We start from the raw sequence: 23,528 nt of genomic DNA on the forward strand, positions 1-23,528 counted from the left end.
TAACCGCAATGCATTGCAATGGACGAGGAAGCAAGCAGAGAATGTCCGAGTGTATTGGGTTAGCTATGCGTACTGTGATTGGCTCATCGCGTTTGGGGGCGTGGCTTAGCCATTGGTCAATTAGCATACATGCGCAGGGAAAAATAAATGTAGAAATGTGGAAATACAGAAATAAATAAATGTAGAAATGTGGAAATACAGAAATAAATAAATGTAGAAATGTGGAAATACAGAAATAAATAAATGTAGGAATAAATAAATGTATAAATAAATACATATATAAATATATAAATAAATAAATATATAAATACATAAATATATAAATAAATGTATAAATACATAAATAAATACATATAGAAATGCATAAATAAATAAATAAATACATGTAAAAATACAGAAATAGCCGTTTATATTACTAAAATGTATTTATTTTCACTATTATTTCTGCATTTATTTATTTATTTCTACTTTTATTTATTTATTTATTTATTTTTCGTTCTGTCATTTTTAGTCCTTCATAGGTGGCAAGAACTCCATCAATTGATGTTCTAGGGATTCTTGACTTTTTATTCTGCTCTTACAATGTAAAATAAAAATAAAAAATAGACTTTGTCTTGTCACCCGATTTAATTAATAATATTCTATAAATTAATTATCTGTACTTTAATAGAAGAAACTCCTCAAATGGTATTTTTCCGACATTGTGCCTTTTTTATTTTAATTAGGTGTATTTATCATTTCTAAAGCAGGAAAACACAAGTGATGAAAAAGAGCTATGAGGCGCCGTGCATCACTTGAATATATGAATGTTCACTTCAAACATATTGCAGCGATACAGTCACACACACACACGAAAACTCACCGCGTAGCTATGCTGTTACAGCCTAAAGGTGATGATACACCTGGGCAATGTTGCCGTCATCGGGCAACCAGATGAGACACAGGGCCCACAACCGATCTATATTATCCAGATATAAATTTATTTCCCATTTTCAATGGTAAAGTGCCCAAGCAACAATCGCTCAGCAAGATTGCCCAGCAACATTGCTCAAAAAGTTGCCCTGTGTATCATCACCTTAATCCTACACGGCGCCTCATAAGGAACTGAGTTTCGACCACTGGATGGAGCCCGTCTAATGTTTTTATAGGGGGTGACATACTGTACGAGTCAGGAAGTAATGTAACGAACTTCACATGCAGATTGTTTACGTCTTCTTTTAAATTAAAGAATTAAAGACTTTAATTGTATTTTCTTTAAATAGGGTATAAACTTCTCCACGGTAAGATGCTCTTCCGTCTTCTAATGAAGTGATATCTATCATACTGCGATTTTGATTATTGCCTGAATGTTTAATTACTTCAAGAGAAAGATCAATTAACTTGTTTTAGGTATGTGTAGTATGCATCATTTGTAAATAAATATTCTGTTTATTTGAACATGTTTGTGTTGATGCATAAAGTACATATATTTTATAGTGTTCGTATGATAGATTGATAGATTTTCTTTGTTTATATTTTCTCAGTGGCATCATGACAGTGTTTGAAAACTGTACTGTAGTGTTAGATGTGAAGAATGTGCCTTTTAAAGAGAAGAAAAAGCTGAGATTGGCTCTTCTGGATAATGGAGGAAACATCTCTTATGTCATCAACAAAGAGGTTCTGCTCATTTTTATACTCTTTCTAACTAAACTATATTTTTTCTGTCATCAAAACAGTTACATTTTTACAACAGTAAACAGAGTTTGTTTACACAAATGTTAGATTTAGATTTTTTTTAGTTATTTTTTTAAAGGACGTTTACACAATTTACAGACGTTTGATTTGTTTATCCCTCTTGTACTGTTAACGTTGAAGTTAACAACGACATTGAAAATCTAGATTGGTGCCGTGTGGTGGAAAGAAATATAGAAAAGCACTATGTGGTTTAACCACTGGATTCCTGTTTAGCTCTATATGGGTCATTCTGCAGAATTGGTTCAAAGTCAGAGTTGGAAACATCTTGAAAAAAAGGTGTCTTGTTCCACAAATGTTGTATGTATGCAAATTGTATAGTTTCCAAAGTACACATTTCTAGTATTTGTGCAGTTAATTATCATATTGTATTTTCAGAAAGTTTTGGAATATTTTTCCTCTCCCCAAATTTTTCACTACCGAAATAATTTAATAAGAAGGCTTATATTGACCTATTAATATTTTGTTTACATCTACCTTGTAAATATATTTTTCACATTTAAAAAAAAAAAAAGGTTTTCACAGGTAAATAAATAACAATATTTCAAGTGTAATTTATAAGATTTGTTGTATTTTGAACCCAATTTTTCTTTGTAAAAGGCATTAAATCAATCATACCAGAGCCCGTCTACGGAGAGCCTTGGCACTCCCTATTAGCCCCATTGTATAGATCTTGGTTGCAGTTCCATTAGAATTCCACTGGAGGTGATCGCGGGCGAGTGCAGACTGAATGGGAGTTTATGGGGCTATACGGCTAAATGTGTATCTTTCACCCGATTGCCGTTGAGAAATCTCAGATTTTATTGTAGGTTTTGCAAGTTCAACATGGGTTATAGGTCGAAAGTTGAATGAACGAGTACTTATGTCCTTTCGATTTCTTACAGGTTGAGTTGTTGTTGCCCATAACACGCTAGCATTCTGCTAATGAACGCTGATTGGTCAGTGAAGGACTGATTACGACCAGAGATACCGCTTGATGGCATCGTGGCATCCGAAGCGGGACCAGAAACAAACAAAACAAAAACTCTTCTAGCACGTGTATTTACCTGTGTCAGCTGTGTTGTCGATGCCTCGAGTGAAAAGAAAGTGCAGAGCGCGAAAGCACCAAAGTGACTGAAGGATTGCCTTAAAGCTGTATGTCTGGTCGTACGATGTGTATGACGTCATTGACATTTTAAAAGACTTTTTAAAGCAAATAAGTGACTCTAAAAAATCTAACCTCCAGCAATGTGTAATTTCTTTGCATCTCCTTTCGAATACAACATTCAAATTACTAGACAAAAAATTATATCCTGAGAAAAGTGGATTTTGAGGGGTATTTCGCAATAGACCTCCATTCATTCTGCACTCGCCTGCGAGCGCCCCCGCATGGACAGAGACGTGTTACTGCAGCCAGTCCAGAAACCGGAAGTATACTGATTTCAAAGTTAAGGATTCATTAGTTTGAATATACAATTGAACCATAACATCTTAGTTGATAATTCAGTATACTTTATTTTAGACAAAACATCCATGTTTCGGTCGTGACGGCACATTTTAGGTAGTGACAGTAATGTTTTGGTAGCGACCACATCATATTACAGAATTTTAATTCGCATACTAAAACACTACTAAAACATACTAAGATACTAATGATTTGCATAACTGGACGAAAATGTTGTTTATTTCCCCAAATAAATGATTATGTGTTCCCTTTTGTCACTACCAAAACAATGATGGCATGTTTCAGTCATGACTGTTTCGGTAGTGACAATTTAAGATACTTTTTTGAGCCTATTCAAAGATGATAACCAGCACAAGGTTACCTAGCACAGTTCTGAACAGTTGTACACACACAAAAACTAAATTTTATCGAATAACACTAAAAAAAACATGATGTCACAACCGAAATTTCACCATATGTTTCGTTAATGACTGTTTCGGTAGTGACAATTTAAGATATTTTTAAACCCAGTTCAAAGATGATAACCAGCACATGGTTACCTAGCACAGTTCTGAACAGTTGTACACACATAAAAACTAAATTGTATGGAATTACACCCAAAAAATTGGCTTAATTGCAGAAAAAAGGTGTTTGATAGTGACATCCCTTAAAGTTACACACAGATTTTCAGACTTTTGAACACATTTCCCTCAAAATGATGGTACCTATCTATAATGAAAGAGAGACTATGAGAGAGAGGCACACAAGAATATTTCCTGATCAAAAATGTAGGGGTGTGGTTAAAATCAGTCTCAGCCAATGGACTAAAACACACATAGTGTTTTGGTAGTGACATGAAAATGCGGGGCATATTTTTTTACATAAAGTTTCATTATTTAAAAATAAAAAATAAAATAAATGTTTTGTTTTTTTTACTTAAATTTTTAAAAGAAATCAAAAAGATATTTGTAAAAACAACAATGGAAAAAATTTGAAAAAAATATTTCAATATCATTTTCACAAGTTTAAATTTAGGGGTTAGGGTTCGGGACAGCCACCTCCCAATTGAACGTACCCAATAAATGATGATTCTATGTATATTAAGCTTACTTGTATTTTAAATGTTATTGTGGGATTCAATAGATAATAGAAGGATCTTAGTAAACATCTAAAATTTGAATACTTAAATGCTTTTTAAATGTGTTTTTTGGTTGTCGGACAGCAGTTTGCACCAATTCTATAGAATGGCCCATATATAAATAAATACACAGGCCTGTGCAATTCCCTTTCTTTGAACAGGGTTTTCAGACATAATTACTTACATTAATTAGGCTAGTTTATCTTTTTTTTATTTGAAATTGAAAATAAAATTGTCAGTTTGTGCGTTATCATTACAGTCAAACCTGAACACAGAGAAAGCGTTTTACCTATAATTAATTCAAAAATAAAAAATTTGATAAAATCTCAGTATGTTTGATCCATCTGGCACTGATTTTTCAACCTCTTAGTTGAATCTTCTGGCTCAACTAGTAAACAGTCAAGTCAAGTTTTTGATATTACTCTGCCTATTGTGTTTATTTTGCACTCTTGGTCATTTTTAGGTCTAAAACGACCGAACAGTACCAGTGGGTTCAAATGAAGTACTCTCTATAGGCTAATTTTATGTTAGTTCGTACAACAGTAACATGGCAACTTAAAATATGTAAAAGTGACACCAAAGTGTGCAATGTTTCTACTAAAAGTCACTAAAGAGCTGTAGTGTGTCTTCTGACCTGCTTTCTCTTCTCCAGTGCTCTTTTGTAGTCACCAGCAGTGTGAATGACCTGAGCAGTAACCGGCAGCGCAGCATCCAGAAGCTCCGGATCCCAGTGGTTGGGACGCAGTATGTGTGGAGCTGTCTGGATGAAGGGCATCTCCTGCCTTTGATGGAGCATGATTTGGCCCCACAGCTGGCTTGTCCCACCTCTGAATTCATCTCTCGTCCAGGTAGGAGATTCCTGAAAATGTATTTGACATTGTTTTTAGGTTATAAGATTATTAAGTGAGATTTAAACATACATTTTTGTGGCTCTGTTGACATAAAGTTGTTTTTCACCATAAAGAGGGAAAAGTGTCGACCCCGATACAAGAAAAAGAGGAATTCAAAGGTCAGTCTGAACTCTCAAAGATTGAGAAGGGCAGACCCAGTCTTGGCAGGTTCAGGTATGCTCTTGTTTTTTGTCACTTTCAGTTCTTGAGAATTTTAATAAAGTTTAAAGTATTTATTTATAATAAAGTTTCTTTATTGTTCTACATTTTTCACATAATTTATTTAGATGTGCTAGTTTACCTGACTGCATCTTTTCATTTACCCAATGCAGAGTTTACAGAGGCGGCGACCATGAGCTGCCTGAATTTCCTTCATATTTTCAAGTGGCCAAGTATTCAGTTTTTGAGAGGGTGAGTGAGAAAAAATTTATTTACATTGATCTATGAATTAAAAGAGGTCACGTACTATGTAAAACACAATGTATTGTTCAGAACTCAAAGTAGACCATTTATTCACTCTAACCTGCAGAAACAACTCATTCTGAACTTCCACAACTTAATGAAATCAGACAGATAAATAGTATAAAATAATGATAAATGTATGATGACCAGTTTAACACATTCCTGAAGTGATTCTTGTAGCCTCCATCACTGCCTGAGTTTGAAGGTGTTTTCATGTCTGTGTTGCAGGTCAAACCCAAGACTTTGTCTGTTTTGGAGCTGCAGAGTGCCAGAGGACGAAAAGGCCAGCAGTATCGTGTGTTGTCCTCAATCTTGCGTGAAGCCGAGGTTTGGTCATCTCGAACACAGTTTAAACTGTTTAGATGTTGTTATCATAGGACTCATATACTGTGAGAGAGGTAATGAACTCTTGACATGTCTTGACACTCTCTCACTGTAGAGCGCAGTGGTGCAGGACAAGCTTGTGTACTGCGTGACGTCTGAGGATGCTGTGGAAGCGTATCTGCTGCTGATGAAGGAGATGGAGACACAGGGATTCACAAGGACTCACACACTTCCTCCTGAGGTTGAACGCTTGGCGTCCTACAGCCTGCAGCAGGTTAGACAGAAACCGCTCTATGAAGATCTATTTTATTCAGTTGATACTGTACAGTATGTGCATATATAACGTGTCCGATGAGTGTAAAATCAGTTCACTCTTTTGATTTGCAGCTTCTGTTGGAGGAGAAGCTGAACTGCAGCTCATTATCACAGGAAGTTGGCGTCTTTGTGGAGCTGGTTTGGACCGAAGCTCTCGGTTCCCTTAGTAACATCCTGACAGTCCCTGTCTCCAAAATCAGCCTTAATGATGTGAGAATGAGCCTTAGATAATCACACACACACACATCCAATCATGAAGCTCACAGGAATGTTGTGTGTTTAATGTCTCTGTGCTGTTGCAGGTGAGCAGGGTGGAGGGATTGTTACTGCAGGCACAAAAGACTCAGAAAGAGGATGAAGTCAAGGCCCTGCTAGAGGAGGTCAACACTCTTCTACCCCTCAGAATGATCGACCCTCCTTCCAAACACAAGCTTGTGTCTCAGAAACTTGATCTTTGTCAGGTAACATGTATGCAAATATAGTACATGGTTATATAGATTCCTTCATATTTGGGGATTTTGGTAGATTCTTCGATATGGATTTTTAACTCCACACACAGTGCAGAATGGTACTTTAAACTCTTCTGTCGTCCTCAGCTGATAAGAGACATTCTGAATGTGAGTGAAGCCACTCTGGGAAGCCCCTCGCCCTCGTCTCTGGGAAAGTATCGAGCTCTGAGGTGCAGTATTGAGGTTGTTCCACCACAAAACCCTGAGTTTCATGTTGTCTCTCAACTGCTTCAGGAAAGGTAAACTTGATTGTGACGATTGTGGTCTGAAGTTCAAACATGAATATATTATGATGGTGTTAATCTTGTATCCACTACAGGCCTGTTCAGATTCAGCAGATACTGCGTGTAAGCAGAGGGGTGGAGCTTCAAATGTTTTGGGAGGATTTAGGCAACATTAAGCCTCTTCTTCACTCCACTAGTCCCAGTAGTTTTGTTGGAATACTGTCACGGTAAGAGCATATTCTTTAAAAAATAATCATACTTACACACAGTGACAAAACCACACAAACCTGTTTATGACAGACCATATACTGTGGTAGAGCAAGTGAAGACAGATACAGTCGGTTTGGTTGAACCATAATGATTGATATGGCTGATAGTAAGTGAATTTAGAAATAATAATGTACAAAAATGGACATTGTTGTTGAGATTTGCATTAAATGTAATAAGATTAAATTAACCAGTTTAAAAAACAGTTTTAATACATTTATTAAATGATTAATAAATGATGGCAAATTTATCTAAAAAATAGAGGAAATGAGCATTACTAATAACAATGTAGACCAACCCTGATAAACTCTGAAAAAAACTCTAATATCTGTCTATAAATTGACAGAAATCACTTAATGTAATGTCTATTCAATTTATTTATTCTTCTGCAATAATCATGTAATGTCTTTTGTTCATTTTGGGGATTTTCTCAGCAAGTGTTAATGCAATTCATTGTCATTCATTTGATTGCTTATTTGTTTTATCATGTAATTAATTAAATATATATTTTTTTAATGGAATATTCTATGTAGAGGTCTGCTGCTGCCCAGGGTTGGAGTCGAACAGCATGGAATTGAGAGGACGGATATCGGGAATCTTGGAGGAGGAATCTACTTCAGTGACTCTCTAAAGTCAGTGGTCTTTTGCATTATTCAGGCATCTTTTAATATGACAGATTTGTAAATACTCCACTTTCATGACAACTGAAGACTTTAGCCAGTCAGTAAGTTTCTGCTCTGTGTTAAAGCACTAGTGTGAAATACTCCAAGCCCAGTGTAACTGATGGCTCTCGGCTGCTGCTGGTGTGTGAAGTGGCGTTGGGTCGCTGCAAAGACCTGCTGAAGAAAGACACCACTTTGACCTGCGCCCCTGACGGCTGCCACAGTGTACATGGAGTCCGCCGCACACCCAACAGACTCTCTGAATTTGAGGTGCTAGTCATTTTCTCTGTACTCAATTATTCTGCTCATGTTTTTGGGATCTAATGTGATTCTTGTGTTTGTGTGTGCTGGTTTCTATTTGACAGGATGATGAGTTTGTTGTCTATAACACAGAGCAGATCAGACTGAAGTATGTGGTTCAGTACACTCTGGAGGGAGACGAGTTAAAAGAGTTCCAGCCTCATATCAACACAGTTGTGGAGCTCACACAGCTCACTGACACGTCTGATGTCTGTGAGTAACGTCCAGTGAATAGGACATGTAGAACAATGTCCTTCTGTGCAATAGCGCTTTGGGTGACCCAAGTTTGAGTTCTTTATCATTCTTCAGGGACATCTGATGCTCTGTAAAGCTGAATGCTCTGATTTGGATTTGTGAAATTGATCACTGGTTTTGTTTAATGTGTTTCTTTAGTGTCCAGTGATGACAGTGAGGGTTTGGAGTCCACTAAAAACCCTCTGGAGGAGATGACTGCAGGTTTGCTGGACAGCAATGGTCAGAAAATTCCTCTTCAGGCTGTCAATGTGAGGTGCAAGCTGATGGACCTGCTGTGTCAGGTGTGATACTACAGTTGGCGCTACTGCTGGACTGCGAGTGTATGAGCGATACAAAGCAGTTGTGTGTGTGTGTGTGTGTTTCAATCAAAGCATCACTGTTTTCTCTCACTGCCAAGGTCAATCGTGTGTTCAACAATGGAATGAAATATAAAAAGTCAGAATAAAGGATGAATAGAATAAGTGAAATATCAGAAAATATGATGATTAAAAATATGAACATTTTAATTAGTGATGAAGAGGCTGACAGCAAATGTGGGGTGGTCAAAATTTGTTGTTAAATTTTAAGGCAGATGAAAACAAAACAGCAATGGACACATTTATAGTAGGGAACAAAGAGTGCAATAGGGAACAAAGACATGAAATAGTGATCAAGAACTTCAAAGAAAAATCCAATAGGATTAACAAAATAAATGAAAGAAAGAACCATAGCAAAATTATAATGACAATTTCAAACTGTAACCATAACCAAAACCTTCTCTGTTCTGTCATCAGGTCATCATTTTTCAGACCTACACAAACAAGAGTGCTGTTCCCATTGAAGCAAAGTACGTCTTTCCACTAGAGGAGACGGCAGCAGTGTGTGGATTTGAAGCCTTTATCAATGGAAAACACGTTGTTGGAAAGGTGCAAGTCATTCAGAATCTGTCGAATACAGCTTTTGCTCTTCATTTCTGCTTTCTCATCAGTTTTCAATGTCTTTCTTTGTCCTGTAGGTAAAGGAAAAAGAGCAGGCTCGTAAGGAGTACAAGCAAGCCATAGAGAAAGGCCATGGAGCCTACCTGATGGACCAGGATGCACCTGTGAGTTACTTACTACTGTTTCTTTCTCTGATGCATGAGTGATAATATATCACTTCTCAAGGCTTCTTAAAGGTCATGTGTTTATGTGAGGCAGGATGTATTTACTATCAGCGTGGGGAACCTTCCTCCCGGAGCCACAGTTTTGATCAAGGTGACGTTCATCACTGAGCTGGTGGTGAGATCAGGCTCTATAGTCTTCTCACTGGCTGGCAGCGTGGCACCATGGCAACAGAGCGCCGCCCTTAATCTGACAACTCAGGTACGACACGATTGGTCTAAACTACAGTATGGGCTGCTGTTAGTTACAGTGTTTTGACTGAGAGTTGTGTTGTATTTCAGGCAACTGTTGAAAAGATTGGTGTGACGGAGCTTCAGTCAGACGGGTGAGAGTAATGATTCACTAAAAATCTAAATGCATCTGCTGATGATTTACAATATTAAATCCAATTATTTAATTTAGCAAACCACGGTGTCTTTATAATATCACACTCTCTTTCATTCGTTCCCTCTTTCTTCAGGGAGTTTTCTCTCTCTATGTCCATTGAAATGCCTTACGAGATCATCAACTTGAGCTCTTCACACCGCATCAGAACCAAGGTTATTTTACTTATTTTTGTGGATTGTCTTACTAGATACTTGTTGTGTTCTCCAAAGGAAATAAAACATATTTGGTTATGAACAGTATTATTAACAGTATCAGTGTTTTTCCCGTTCAGATGACCGACTGTAAGGCAGTGGTCAGCACGTTACCGGGACAGACTCTTGGATCTGAAGGGTTACAGGTGTCCTTCAGTCTTTCTAATATCCACATGCCCAGGATGTGGGTCGAGAACCATCCGGATAAATATAGTCAGGTAATGAAATAATCAGTCACATCTGATTCATATTGCAGATAAAAATGCCTCTTTTTCTTTCACATGGCCTGATCTAAAAAACACACACAGGTTGTTCTCTGACACTCTCTGATCCCTGCAGGCCTGCATGCTGGTGTTTTATCCAGACTTTAAGTCAAGCGGGGTTTCCAGCTCTGGAGATCCGTCCAGTGTGAGCGATGTGGTCATTCTACTGGACTCGTCCAAGTCCATGCGGGGAGACGCCATGCTGAACACCCGCAGGATTGCCCTTCAAGTCCTTAAATCTCTGGACCGCTCACTGAAGATCAACATCATCTCTTTCAGCACTGGTTAGTGCTCCCTAAAACAGTCTGCCGTTGTTCTAGTGATCATCTTGTAATGTAGACACTTTTATTTCCCTATTATTATTGTAATTCACAGTGAAGTATTATGGGTGAAGAACATTATATGCTGGTACTTCATTCACACAGTGTTAATCTTAAAATGTGTGTTTTTAAGATTACAAGGAAGCTTTTCCTGCACCAGTGCCTTTAGATGAAGCAACTGAACCAGCCAGAAAATTTATAATGGTGAGTAATGTTTAAAAATGGTTAAAGATAAGTGTTTCTGTGCTTTGAAAGTGGGCATATTGAGATATTCTTCAGGTTTTTTGACTTCTTCCATCAGGAGACATAATTCGATTCACATTATGCATCATCTTCACTTCATTTCAGCTTTGCAGTTGTTGCTCATGGACACTCAGTTCCAATTAGAGCGAGATGTTTTGCCACCATAATGTTGTAGTTACAGCATCATCCAGCAGGGTGTAACTGTACCACACTAACCAGCTAAACCTTGAGCCCTTGGTTAAAGGGTAACTCTCGCCAAAATTGAACCTAGGCTCTTTTTGTTAATCTACCCGAGTCAAACTTTCATATAAAAGCTTAATTAAAATGGAAACGCCACTTTTAAGATTGACCATATTTTTGTTTTTGGTCAAAATGCCTTTTGAATGGGAGTGCATGGGGCACTTCTATGATAGCAAAGCTATTTTTAAAACACTAAGAAGACTCGACACAACATACAACTGTGCTCGAAGTATCACTAGGGGCTCTACACATGAACTCGAGCATTGACTTCATTGTTTATGACTTCATTGTTTATGTACACAAAGTTTACCAAAAAGAAAGGTTTTGTACGACTCACTTTATCAGTTAGTGTTTCCGTTGGCTGAAATTTTGTCAGTCAAAAGAAGTCGATCTCCAGTTTCATGCTGTGTCGAGCCTCCTTAGTGTTTCAAAAATAGCGATTTTGATGCTATCATAAAAGTGCCCCATGCACTCCCATTCAAAAGGCATTTTGACCTAAAACGAAAATACGGTCAATCTTAAAAGTGGCGTTTCCATTTTAATTAAGCTTTTACATGAAAGTTTGACTCGGGTAGATTAACAAAAAGAGCCTAGGTTCAATTTTGGCGAGAGTTACCCTTTAATCACTAAAGTTCATGTCATTGCATGTGTGGTCTCTTCAGTCCTGTAGTGGCGTTGGTGGCGGCACTGAGCTGTGGCGGCCTCTCCAGAGCCTGAGTCTTCTGTCTCCCAGCCGGGGCGTGAGGAACATCCTTCTGCTCTCTGATGGACATGTTCAGAACCAGCCTCTGACCCTACAGCTGGTCCGAGAAAACTCCTGCCACACGCGCCTCTTCACCTGTGGACTCAGGTCTGCCTTTGAAGAGTTCAACACAAATCTCTTTAACACTTCAATTCATTTCTGAACCTACAGTTTGTGTTTGTGTTTGTCTAGCTTAACAGCTAATCGTCATATGCTCAGAGCTTTGGCTCAAGCAGGGGGAGGAACATGTGAATTTTTTGACACAAAGATGAAACACACTTGGGCAGAGAAGGTGAAGTTTATTGTATTGTTGTTTTTATTTAGAAAAAGGGAACATTATCAGTTCAACATGGGCCGCTCTGATGTTTGAGTTCACCAGATTTGCTGGTAATTTCAGGTGCGTGCTCAGGTTCAGCGTATGGAGTCTCCAGGCTGCAGATCAGTGGCAGTGAAGTGGCAGCAGTTTAATCCCACAGCGCCTCCTCCTGTTCAAGCCCCCTCACAGCTTCACGGCCTCTTCAGTGACTGTCACACTCTCATATACGGCTTTGTGCCGCACTGCACTCAGGTAGACCTGCGCTTTTTACCAGCTGATCTGACTGTGTTGCAGATGGTTGTTAATATTATATTATATTAAAATATTTTAAAATATACAGTATGTAGGTAAATATTGACGATGAATTTGTCAGTATAGTTATATTGTTGCATACTATAAATGAAAGTAATTAAATATTGTTCTTCATGTAGGTATGTTAATTTCTGCTGTAAATTTCATTTGTATTGTGTAATATTCACCCTTTTAGGCCACACTGTTTGGTGATTTGAGTGGGCAGGAGATCAAAACAATGGTTTCCACCACAGAACTACAAAAGACAAAAGGAACTGTGAGTGAACATCTTAAATACTTTATATAATCTGAAATATCATCAATTTTTGATCAGGTGTGTGTGTGTGTGTAGTTCCTTCACAAGTTAACAGCAAGAGCGATCATCAGAGACTATGAAGATGGCATTCTAGGCAACAGTGAAGCAGAACATGAGGTACAATATTTTACTGATTGTTGCTGTTTTTAATAGAACTGGCAAATGTGCTAACAGAAGAACTTGACTTGCTGTCTTGTATCTCTCTATCAGGGGAAGAAAGCAGAGCTGAAGTCCTACATCATAGAGCTCAGTAAAGAGTTCTCCATCTTGTCCCAGTTCACAAGCTTTGTTGCCATCGAAGAGAGGGTATAATTATTCTAAACATCTCAGTCTCAATTAATGACTTTTTTTTTTTTTTTTGCATAATATTGATTAAAAATTCACTTAAACTTAAATCTAATAAATCTATCAAATAAAAAAAATACATATTTTAAATGTGTAGCAATAAACATGTATTGTCATTTTTGGCAGAAAAAATTGGGTCTTTGTTCAAGTTTCAATTATTTACTGAAAATTTCTTCCAAAATCAAGAGAAACATACAACAACAACAACAACAAAAAACTATGCTGCCCCATCTTTCTTTCTATCTTAAAGGAAACACTTCGGGAAGATATAGCAAATCATTACAGAGTAAAAATGGTGACTAAAATAACATCAATAGCAAACATCTTCTACCTTTTCTTAATGAATAAGCAATTTTAAATAATACAAATTTCTCACACATTAATGTCAAATCTTTTAATTATTCAAATTAGGGTTATTGCATGTGTTTTAGGCAGCTTCTCCTTGTACCTGGCTTTTCTAAGAGTTAATAAATAATTAACAAAAAACATCTCTACACATTGAGAATTGCATTTTCTGACTTGCGACACTAAATGTCCATTTATAGCAGATACTACTTCTTCTTTTTCTTTCGGCTGCTCCCATTAGGGGTCGCCACAGCGGATCATCCGTTTCCATACCACCCTGTCCTCTACATCTGCCTCTTTTACCCCAACTACCTGCATGTCTTCCCTCACCACATCCATGAACCTCCTCCTTGGTCTTCCTCTTTTCCTCCTTCCTGGTGGCTCCATCCTCAGCATTCTCCTACCAATATAATTCATGTCCCTCCTCTGCACGTCCAAACCATCTCAATCTCGTCTCCCTCACCTTGTCACCAAAACGTCCAACATGCGCTGTCCCTCTAATGAACTCATTTCTAATCTTGTCCATCCTCGTCACTCCCAACGAAAACCTTAACATCTTCAGCTCTGCTACCTCCAGCTCCGCCTCCTGCCTTTTACTCAATGCCACTGTCTCTAATCCATACAGCATCGCAGGTCTCACCACAGTCCTATAAACTTTTCCTTTCATTCTTGCAGATACTCTACTATCACAAATCACTCCTGTCACTCTTCTCCACCCACTCCACCCTGCCTGCACTCTTTTCTTCACTTCCCTAACACACTCTCCATTACTTTGCACTGTTGACCCCAGGTACCTGAACTCCTCCACCTTCTTCACCTCTTCTCCCTGTAACCGCACCACTCCACTGCCCTCCCTCTCATTTACGCACATGTACTCTTACTCCTACTGACTTTCATTCCCCTCCTCTCCAGCACGTACCTCCACCTCTCCAGGCTCTTCTCAACCTGCTCACTACTCTCACCACAAATCACAATATCATCCACAAACATCATAGTCCAGGGAGACTCCTGTCTGACCTCGTCCGTCAACCTGTCCATCACCACTGCAAACAGGAAAGGGCACAGGGCCGATCCTTGATGCAGTCCAACCTTCACCTTGAACCAGTCTGTCGTTCCTACTGCACACTTCACTGCAGTCACACTGTCCTCATACATGTCCTGCACCACCCTCACATACTTCTCTGACACACCTGACTTCCTCATACAATACCACAACTCCTCTCTTGGCACTCTGTCGTACGCTTTCTCTAAATCCACAAATACACAATGCAGCTCCTTCTGTCCTTCTCTATACTTCTCCATCAACATTCTCAAAGCAAATAAGGCATCTGTGGTGCTCTTCCTCGGCATGAAACCATACTGTTGCTCACAGATGGTCACCTCTTCTCTCAGCCTGGCTTCCACTACTCTTTCCCATAACTTCATGGTGTGACTGATCAACTTAATTCCCCTGTAGTTACTGCAGTTCTGCACATCTCCCTTATGCTTAAAGATTGGAACCAGCACACTCCTTCTCCATTCCTCAGGCATCCTCTCACCTTCCAAAATCTTGTTAAACAATCTGGTTAAAAACTCCACTGCCATCTCTCCTAAACATCTCCATGTTTCTACCGGTATGTCATCTGGTCCAACCGACTTTCCACTCTTCATCCTCTTAATCGCTGCTCTCACTTCCTCCTTACTAATCCTATCCACTTCCTGCTTTACTAACACCACATCATCGAACCTTCTCTCTCTCTCATTTTCCTCGTTCATCAGCTGCTCAAAATACTCCCTCCATCTTCTCAACAAACTCTCCTCACTAGTCAACACATTTCCATCACCATCCTTTATTGCTCTAACTTGCAACACATCCTTCCCAGCTCGATCTCTCTGCCTGGCCAATCGGTACAAATCCTTTTCTCCTTCCTTAGTGTTCAACCTCTCATACAGCTCCTCGTATGCCTTTTCCTTGGCTTTCGCCACATCCCTCTTTACCTGTTGCCGCATCTCCTTGTACTCCTGCCTACTTTTCTCATCACCCTGTCGATCCCACTTCTGTTTTGCTAACCTCTTTCCCCTTATGCTCCCCTGCACTTCCTCATTCCACCACCACGTCTCCTTGTCTTCCTTTCTATTTCCAGATGTCACACCAAGTACCTTTCTAGCTGCCTCCCTCGTCACTTCTGCGGTAGTTTCCCAATCATCCAGCACCTCTTCACCACCACCGAGCCTCTGTCTGACCTCTTCCCTGAACCTCACACTACAGTCTTCCTCCTTCAGTTTCCACCATCTTATTCTTCTTTCAGTCCTTACTCTCCTCCTCTTCTTCTTCGCCTCCAAAACCATCCTACAGACCACCATCCGATGCTGTCTAGCTACACTGTCCCCTGCCAACACCTTACAGTCTCCAATCTCCTTCAGGTTGCATCTCCTACATAGAACATAGTCCACCTGTGTGCACCTTCCTCCACTCTTATAGGTCACCCTATGATCCTCCTTCTTCTTAAAATACGTATTCACCACTGCCATTTCCATCCTTTTAGCAAAATCTACCACCATCTGCCCTTCCACATTTCTCTCCTTTAGGCCATACCTACCCATAACCTTCTCATCACCTCTGCTCCCCTCACCTACATGTCCATTAAAGTCTGCCCCAATCACCAATCGTTCATTTCTAGGTACACCATCTACCACTTCATCTAATTCACTCCAGAATCTTTCCTTCTCCTCCATCTCACAGCCGACTTGTGGAGCATAGGCACTGATGACATTTATCATCATCCCTTCAACTTCCACCTTCACGATCATCACCCTATCAGAAACTCTCTTCGCCTCCACTACACTCTTACTGTACTCTTCCTTCAGAATCACCCCTACACCATTTCTCTTTCCATCCACACCATGATAGAACAGTTTAAACCCACCTCCAATGTTTCTGGCCTTACTCCCTTTCCACTTGGTCTCCTGAACACACAACATATCTACCCTTCTCCTCTCCATCATATCAGCTAACTCTCTCCCTTTACCAGTCATAGTGCCAACATTTAAAGTACCAACCCGAACCTCCACTCTCCTACACTTCTCCTCTTCCTGTCGCCTCTGTAGACGTCGTCCTCCTCTCCTCCTCCTCCTTCGGCCAACAGTAGCCCAATTTCCACCGGTACCCTGATGGCTAACGATACCTGTGGCGGTCGTTGTTAACCCGGGCCTCGACCGATCCGGTATGAAATTCTTATTCATGACCCGCATATTTGATTTGGCACATGTTTTACGCTGGATGCCCTTCCTAACGCAACCCTCCCCATTTATCCGGGCTTGGGACCGGCACTAAGAGTGCACTGGCTTGTGCCTCCCTAATGGCTGGGTTTATAGCAGATACTGATAATGAAAATATATCCAATATTATCTGATACATCAGTGTTGTTGATAAGAAGTTAATGAAAGTCTATGAAAGAATTGACTTGTATGTCCTCATTTGCTCTTTGTAGGACCAGAATGAGCTTGACACTGGATTGACAGATATTCCTAAACTCATATCAGAAGAGGATGTGGACATTTTGCCATATATGGTCTGGACTGAAGAGAAGCTCATGGCTCAGCATAGTATTGGTGCCGAGGAAGATGACATATGGGTACAAACAAAACAGTCTATTACAGCTCTTGTCACATAATGTAGTGATTAAGGATGTCATCATTCAGTATTTAGAACAGTGCATTTTTTTTTTTCAGGTGAAATCAAAGGAATGGTCCAGTAGCATCTACAAATCTAGTCTTCTGGATTTTGATTGTACTGAATCTGATGAGGGGGATGGCTATGAACCAACGTATGGTGATCTAGAAGCACCACCTGCAGCTCCCCCTGCCCATGAGTCATTCTCTGGCTCTCTTTCTCATGTTTTTCAACCTTATCTAAAGACAAAATTTACTTGTTTCAGTAGCCCTGGTCGTATTGAAGCCTTAACATTGGATGAATCTTCTTTTGACATGCATCCCTCTCCTAATATTGAGGCAGGTGCTCTAAAGCTTCCCCCTTCCCCTGGCAGGCTTGGTGCCCCAATGCGTACTTCCCCTGGCATGTTTGGTGCCCCAATGCGTACTTCCCCTGGCAGGTTTGGTGCCCCAATGCGTACTTCCCCTGGCATGTTTGGTGCCCCAATGCGTACTTCCCCTGGCATGTTTGGTGCCCCAATGCGTGCTTCTCATCATGAACTCCTTCAAGAACCCCCTCTATCCTATAGGTCAATGGAATCTCTCTCCATGACTCACAGCCGTCTTCCTCCTGCTCCCACGTTGTCCTCACTTTTCTCCACGACTGGCAGTCTTCCTCCTGCTACCAGTCTTGACACCTCAGTGCCTTCTTTTAGGGATTCCCTTTGTGGCTCTCGTCGCCGTATGTCGAAGCCCTTGTCTTACTGCAGAGGTCCCAGACCACCTCCTCCTGCTTCTGCCAAGAAGTCTGTATCTTTTTCCATGAGTGACAGGGGCTTGCTGGCTCCCCCTCTTCCTGCTTCTGTTTCCTTTGGTCAACCTAAAACCTGTAAGCCTGCCATTGGTGTGCCAAATGCCTTTGCATACAGTAGCGCTCCTGCCATTCTGCGAGAGACAATTAAGCCTCTAGACTGGGAGAGTTCTGCTTTTTCAGTCTTTAGCTTTGGAGCATCTCAGCAACAACAAAAAAGGTCTGCGTTTTCTGTACCTGGTAAGTTGAATCACATTGATGAGTTTCCCTATTTGATCAATGTTCAGATGGAGTAAAAACATGTCAAATGTATGTCTCATTTCTTATTATGTTGAAACCAAAGACAGTACTGGCTGGAACGACTTGTACTGGCAGTACAGTCCGTCTATTCAAAGACGGAAGAAATCATTGCTTCTGGGAAAACAAATCAGCAAGCCTGACACTGTGGCCTGGAATAAGCTGTTTGAGCTTCAACATGAGGTGTTAACATGTGATTTAATGCACTAGATTATATACAGTATGTAAATGTGTAAGTCAAGGGAATATGAACTTATGTATTGTGTTTGGATATAGGATGGATACTGGGAGTGCACTGAGAGACTGAGCAGCTTCCTCAACCTGGACGTAGACTTTTTTGCCAATGTCTTCCTTCAGGAGAAAGGCATCCGTTCCTTTGGTATAAGATTTTTTAAATCGAATCTTCTTAATTTTTCAGACACAGTTTGTCTGTCAGAATCAGTTAATCAGTCACATGTTTTGTCTGTCAGGTGTGAAGGCTCATGCTGAAATTCTGAGACTGGTGGCGACTCTGCTGGTGCTGCAGCTGATCCGGGTGAAGAAGCTGGCAGTGGGACGGTTGCTCGAGTCTCTCCTCCGGCTGAAAGAGTCTCAGGAGCCCAGGTACGAGCACGCGTCCTCATAGTGATTCACTCTTGTATATTTGATCCATAACTTTGTGCTCTTCTCCATTCAGGCCGATGCACTGGGAGGCAGTGAAGAGGGCCGTGGACTGGGCCTGTCGGACTGACAGACAGTATCCGTGTGTGTGCAGCAGGCTGGAGATCGGCCGGGATTGGGAATCATCTACACGTCAGCTGCTGGGCTGTGATTCTCCACATCCATATTCCCCTCTCAAACCTGTTCTGGAGAGATGTGTGTGTGTATCAGTCATGTAGAAACTGGACACACACTTCCCCTTCATTCACAGTTGCTGTTTGTTTAAAAGGTTTGTTCACCCAAAAATTTAAATTCTGTCATTTACTCACTCTCAAGTCATTCCAGATCAACAAAACTTTCATTCATCTTCAGGACACAAATGAAGACATTTTTTATTAAATCTGAGAGATTTCTGTCCCTCCATTGAAAGTCTAAGTGTGCATAAAAAGATTGTAAAATAAATCCAAATGAATTGAGTACAAAGAGACACGATCGCTGTATATGATGATCAGATTAATTTGTCATTTATTTACATTCAGATTTGGTCAAATAAGGTCAAGCATGCTTGCTTGACTCCCGAAAATCAGTGAAGTTCATTCTCTCGTGATACGCCTGCATGTTTGAGATCCACAAGAATCAATAAAGGTTGTTCTCGCATGTCAAGAATGACTGAGCTTCTGTTTATATTCGCTGATTTTTGGGTGAACTATCCCTTTAATATTGAAAAACATTTTTTTACTGGTATAGCTTTAAAGTGGTCTCAACAATATATTTGGATAATTGTGTCACACTTAAAATGTCTGAATTTCTTTGCATTGGATTGAAAATGTAAAACCAAGTGTCATTTGCCAATATATGCTGGTCTCAAAGTGATTTTTAGTGGATGTATGAAGTAATTTCTCTTCAAGTTCACACTTATGTCTTATCAGAGCAAAGTTCATTACATTATGACACACTATGATGTCAAACATTGTGCACTGTTCATTTGAAATATCGTCACCTTCCTAAAATAATTGCCTAAGTCATTTTTTCAGGTTTCTCAGAAAATACAAAAACGGAACCAATAATTGAATATCGTCACCTTCCTAAAATAATTGCCTAAGTCATTTTTCAGGTTTCTCAGAAAACACAAAAAAAATGAAAATTAACTTCAGAGGTTCGTTCTTCTTGATGCAGCTCCCATCTTGAAAAGCTTGTAAAATTGCCTTTTAAAATTTTAAAATTGCTTGTAAAATCTTTTGACTTAGGCCAAATAAAACGGCCTAAGTCACACTCTTGACATAGGCCATTACACCACAGGGGTAGAACTGCATGATCTGTTCAACTGAGGATGTGGGGATTTTACCAGAGGTGGCCAGCATCATGAGGAGATGACTTATGCAAAAAAATCATTTTTGTCAAAAAATGACTTAGGCAATTATTTTAGGAAGGTGACGATATAAAATTCTGTGAAATGATTTGCTTGAAAAGTGTGGTTATGCTGTCTTTAAGATAAATTACATTTGGTTTGATGTATATATATATATATATATATATATATATATATAATGCAAAGGCATTCAGATTCAGCATTTAAGTTTGGATTAAATAATTTTTTAGTCCAAATACTTTTTCGTAGAAGTGTATTTTTCCAAAATATGAATTTGAAATGCAAATATATCAAGATGACAATTTTATGCTTGGTTTATTTTGTGGTTTTAATAGAGTTGGATAAAAGCATAATTTTTGTGAAGTGTATGTTGTTGTTTTTTTCATGTTACAGTATAATTATATAACCAAATAGTTAGTGATAGTAAAAACTGAACATGCACTTGTAATATTCGTTAAGGACATTTTTTCATTGACGAAAACGATGTGATATTGAAATAAAAAAAAACATTTTTGAATCACAAAAACTGACGAAAATCTATTGACCTTTCGTGATTACCTATCGGGGCATAAGTTGGCAGACACTTGCTGCATGTCTCATACAACTTTCAAAAATGTAAATGTCTCATAGGCTACTGAGCATTAGCACTGCTTTGATTCGGCCGCAGGTGATTTTATTGGATATTATTTTTTTCTTAAGTGGGCTACTTAATTATATAATTTTACTCCGCCAACGAAAATACGGTAGTTCCACAGAATCAACGTTCGAATATTACCAATCAACGCATTGAACGCGGAGTGATACAAAAATTAAAACGTCCCATTTTTGTTCTCAACACTCTTGCTCAATGATATTATTATTATTAAGTGTAGGCTATTAATAATCTTTTTATAATAATTAGTATTATATTTCGATTCATCATTTTTATTATCATTATTTTATAATATAGGCTACTGAACGTTTATATACTGAACGGCCACTGAACGTTGCTAAAGTCTGCAGTTAAAAAGCAATTTCTATACATACCTGTCAGCATTTGGGTACCAAAATACAGGAGACCCATGTCATCTATACATTACACACCCCATCGCCAAATCATCGAAAAATTCAGTTAAGACAGTTGTATTCATCTAAACAATACACAACAAATAAATATACAGAAAAACAGATTTCTAAAATAAGGTATAGGCCACAAATCTGTGAGTAGGCTACAGTTAGCAAAACTGAACAGGTGATGTTGTGTAATATTTAGTTACTGTAAGAAACTGTTCCAGCGGGTGGAGTTTACAAGTACTGAATATTACACATCACCATGTGTAGGCCTACTCCATTAACTGGAACAGATTTTCACTGGAACTCAATATTACATCCAAATATTATGTAATCAATCAATCAGCATGTGTAACTTCACCTATAGGAACAGTATTTCACAATTTTTCACAGGAACGGAATATTACTAGCCTACGGCGAAAGAACGATTTACAACGATTGCGAAAGCGTGCACGGATTATGAATTTGTTCACATTACGTGAACAGTAGTTTTTTTTCTGTATAGTTTATTTTGTTCATACATTTTGTAGGCTAACTTAAAAATAGTCAGATAATGGTTGCCTCTTTTTAGTTGCCAGGGGTGAAAATGAGTCATCCTTAACATTTTTGGTGTTTTGGATTCACTACAGCTGGAGATCAATTAAATACAAAATAGGTTGTAGGCTCTACTGGGTGTTTTTTTTGTTTGTTTGTTTTGTTTTTTTTACTGAGTAACTATCATCATTTTCCCAGACAGTGTATAGATTTTTAGGCATTCTATTATCTAAAACAGCCTGAAAAATAGTGCATTTAGCTGACGTAAATGGGAAAAAAATCTCCCCGGGGGAGAATCAAAAAAAAAAAAAAAAAAAAATATATATATATATATATATATATATATATATATATATATATATATATATATATATATTTTATTTTTTATTTTTATTTTTTATTTTTTTTGATTAAAAGGATTTCTATATTTGATCCACTCAATAGTCTACAATATAATAGCCATATAAACGTAGCGTAATTATAATAATAAAACATAGTGGGATATTCAGTGATATTGGCTGTGCAATATGATTGGAACTGACCAGTGTACTAAATCCATAAGTGTCAAGACAAATACAGCAACAAGCAAAGAGGCATTGAGAGTCAAGAAATGATGATGAGAAGAATTATTATTAATATTTCAGTAAAGTTCATTAAATCTATTCTGTTGTTAGTGTGGTCTTTAAACTTATGAACTGTGTATGGACTGACAAAGGTGTTCCATGAGGAAGCAATTTGACAACAATGCAGTAAATATTTTAGGTGCATCAAAAAGCGTGCTCGTTAAGATACCAGCAGACAAGCTAATCCAGCACAAATTAGTGCATAAATACCAAAATACAGGAGACCCATGTCATCTATACATTACACACCCCATCGCCAAATCATCGAAAAATTCAGTTAAGACAGTTGTATTCATCTAAACAATACACAACAAATAAATATACAGAAAAACAGATTTCTAAAATAAGGTATAGGCCACAAATCTGTGAGTAGGCTACAGTTAGCAAAACTGAACAGGTGATGTTGTGTAATATTTAGTTACTGTAAGAAACTGTTCCAGCGGGTGCAGTTTACAAGTAGGCTACTGAATATTACACATCACCATGTGTAGGCCTACTCCATTAACTGGAACAGATTTTCACTGGAACTCAATATTACATCCAAATATTATGTAATCAATCAATCAGCATGTGTAACTTCACCTATTGGAACAGTATTTCACAATTTTTCACAGGAACGGAATATTACTAGCCTACGGCGAAAGAACGATTTACAACGATTGCGAAAGCGTGCACGGATTATGAATTTGTTCACATTACGTGAACAGTAGTTTTTTTTCTGTATAGTTCTATTTTGTTCATACATTTTGTAAATAGTCAGATAATGGTTGCCTCTTTTTAGTTGCCAGGGGTGAAAATGAGTCATCCTTAACATTTTTGGTGTTTTGGATTCACTACAGCTGGAGATCAATTAAATACAAAATAGGTTGTAGGCTCTACTGGGTGTTTTTTTTTTTTTTTTTTTTTTTTTACTGAGTAACTATCATCATTTTCCCAG

The 23,528-nt window shown here is 38.6% G+C and overlaps 1 protein-coding gene across 1 annotated transcript; it reads left to right on the forward strand.

Moving 5' to 3' along the window:
- The first annotated feature begins 1,158 nt into the window (after positions 1-1,158).
- Positions 1,159-19,463, forward strand: LOC311088505 (protein mono-ADP-ribosyltransferase PARP4-like). Its single transcript, XM_084122673.1, has 35 exons — positions 1,159-1,280; positions 1,524-1,656; positions 4,945-5,140; positions 5,257-5,356; positions 5,515-5,593; positions 5,873-5,971; positions 6,084-6,242; positions 6,356-6,493; positions 6,586-6,744; positions 6,880-7,031; positions 7,112-7,243; positions 7,817-7,915; positions 8,032-8,215; positions 8,311-8,458; positions 8,639-8,781; positions 9,274-9,405; positions 9,495-9,581; positions 9,676-9,840; positions 9,921-9,964; positions 10,100-10,178; positions 10,298-10,435; positions 10,557-10,764; positions 10,934-11,004; positions 11,946-12,133; positions 12,218-12,317; positions 12,423-12,593; positions 12,829-12,909; positions 12,985-13,065; positions 13,159-13,254; positions 17,109-17,252; positions 17,350-18,319; positions 18,423-18,559; positions 18,653-18,755; positions 18,847-18,979; positions 19,053-19,463. The coding sequence occupies exons 2-35, from the start codon at positions 1,531-1,533 to the stop codon at positions 19,252-19,254; spliced, it is 5,244 nt and encodes a 1,747-aa protein (XP_083978799.1). The 5' UTR covers positions 1,159-1,280; positions 1,524-1,530; the 3' UTR covers positions 19,255-19,463.
- Positions 19,464-23,528: the final 4,065 nt, after the last annotated feature.

Source organism: Abramis brama, assembly GCF_963993115.1.
Source record: "Abramis brama genome assembly, chromosome: 8".
Lineage (NCBI taxonomy): Eukaryota > Metazoa > Chordata > Actinopteri > Cypriniformes > Leuciscidae > Abramis > Abramis brama.

Coding starts and splice junctions, on each gene's coding strand:
- LOC311088505 (XM_084122673.1), top strand. CDS start 1,531: ATGACAGTGTTTGAAAACTGTACTGTAGTGTTAGATGTGAAGAATGTG. Junction 5,141..5,256: donor TGAATTCATCTCTCGTCCAG/GTAGGAGATTCC, acceptor TTCACCATAAAG/AGGGAAAAGTGTCGACCCCG. Junction 18,756..18,846: donor GAAAGGCATCCGTTCCTTTG/GTATAAGATTTT, acceptor TTTGTCTGTCAG/GTGTGAAGGCTCATGCTGAA.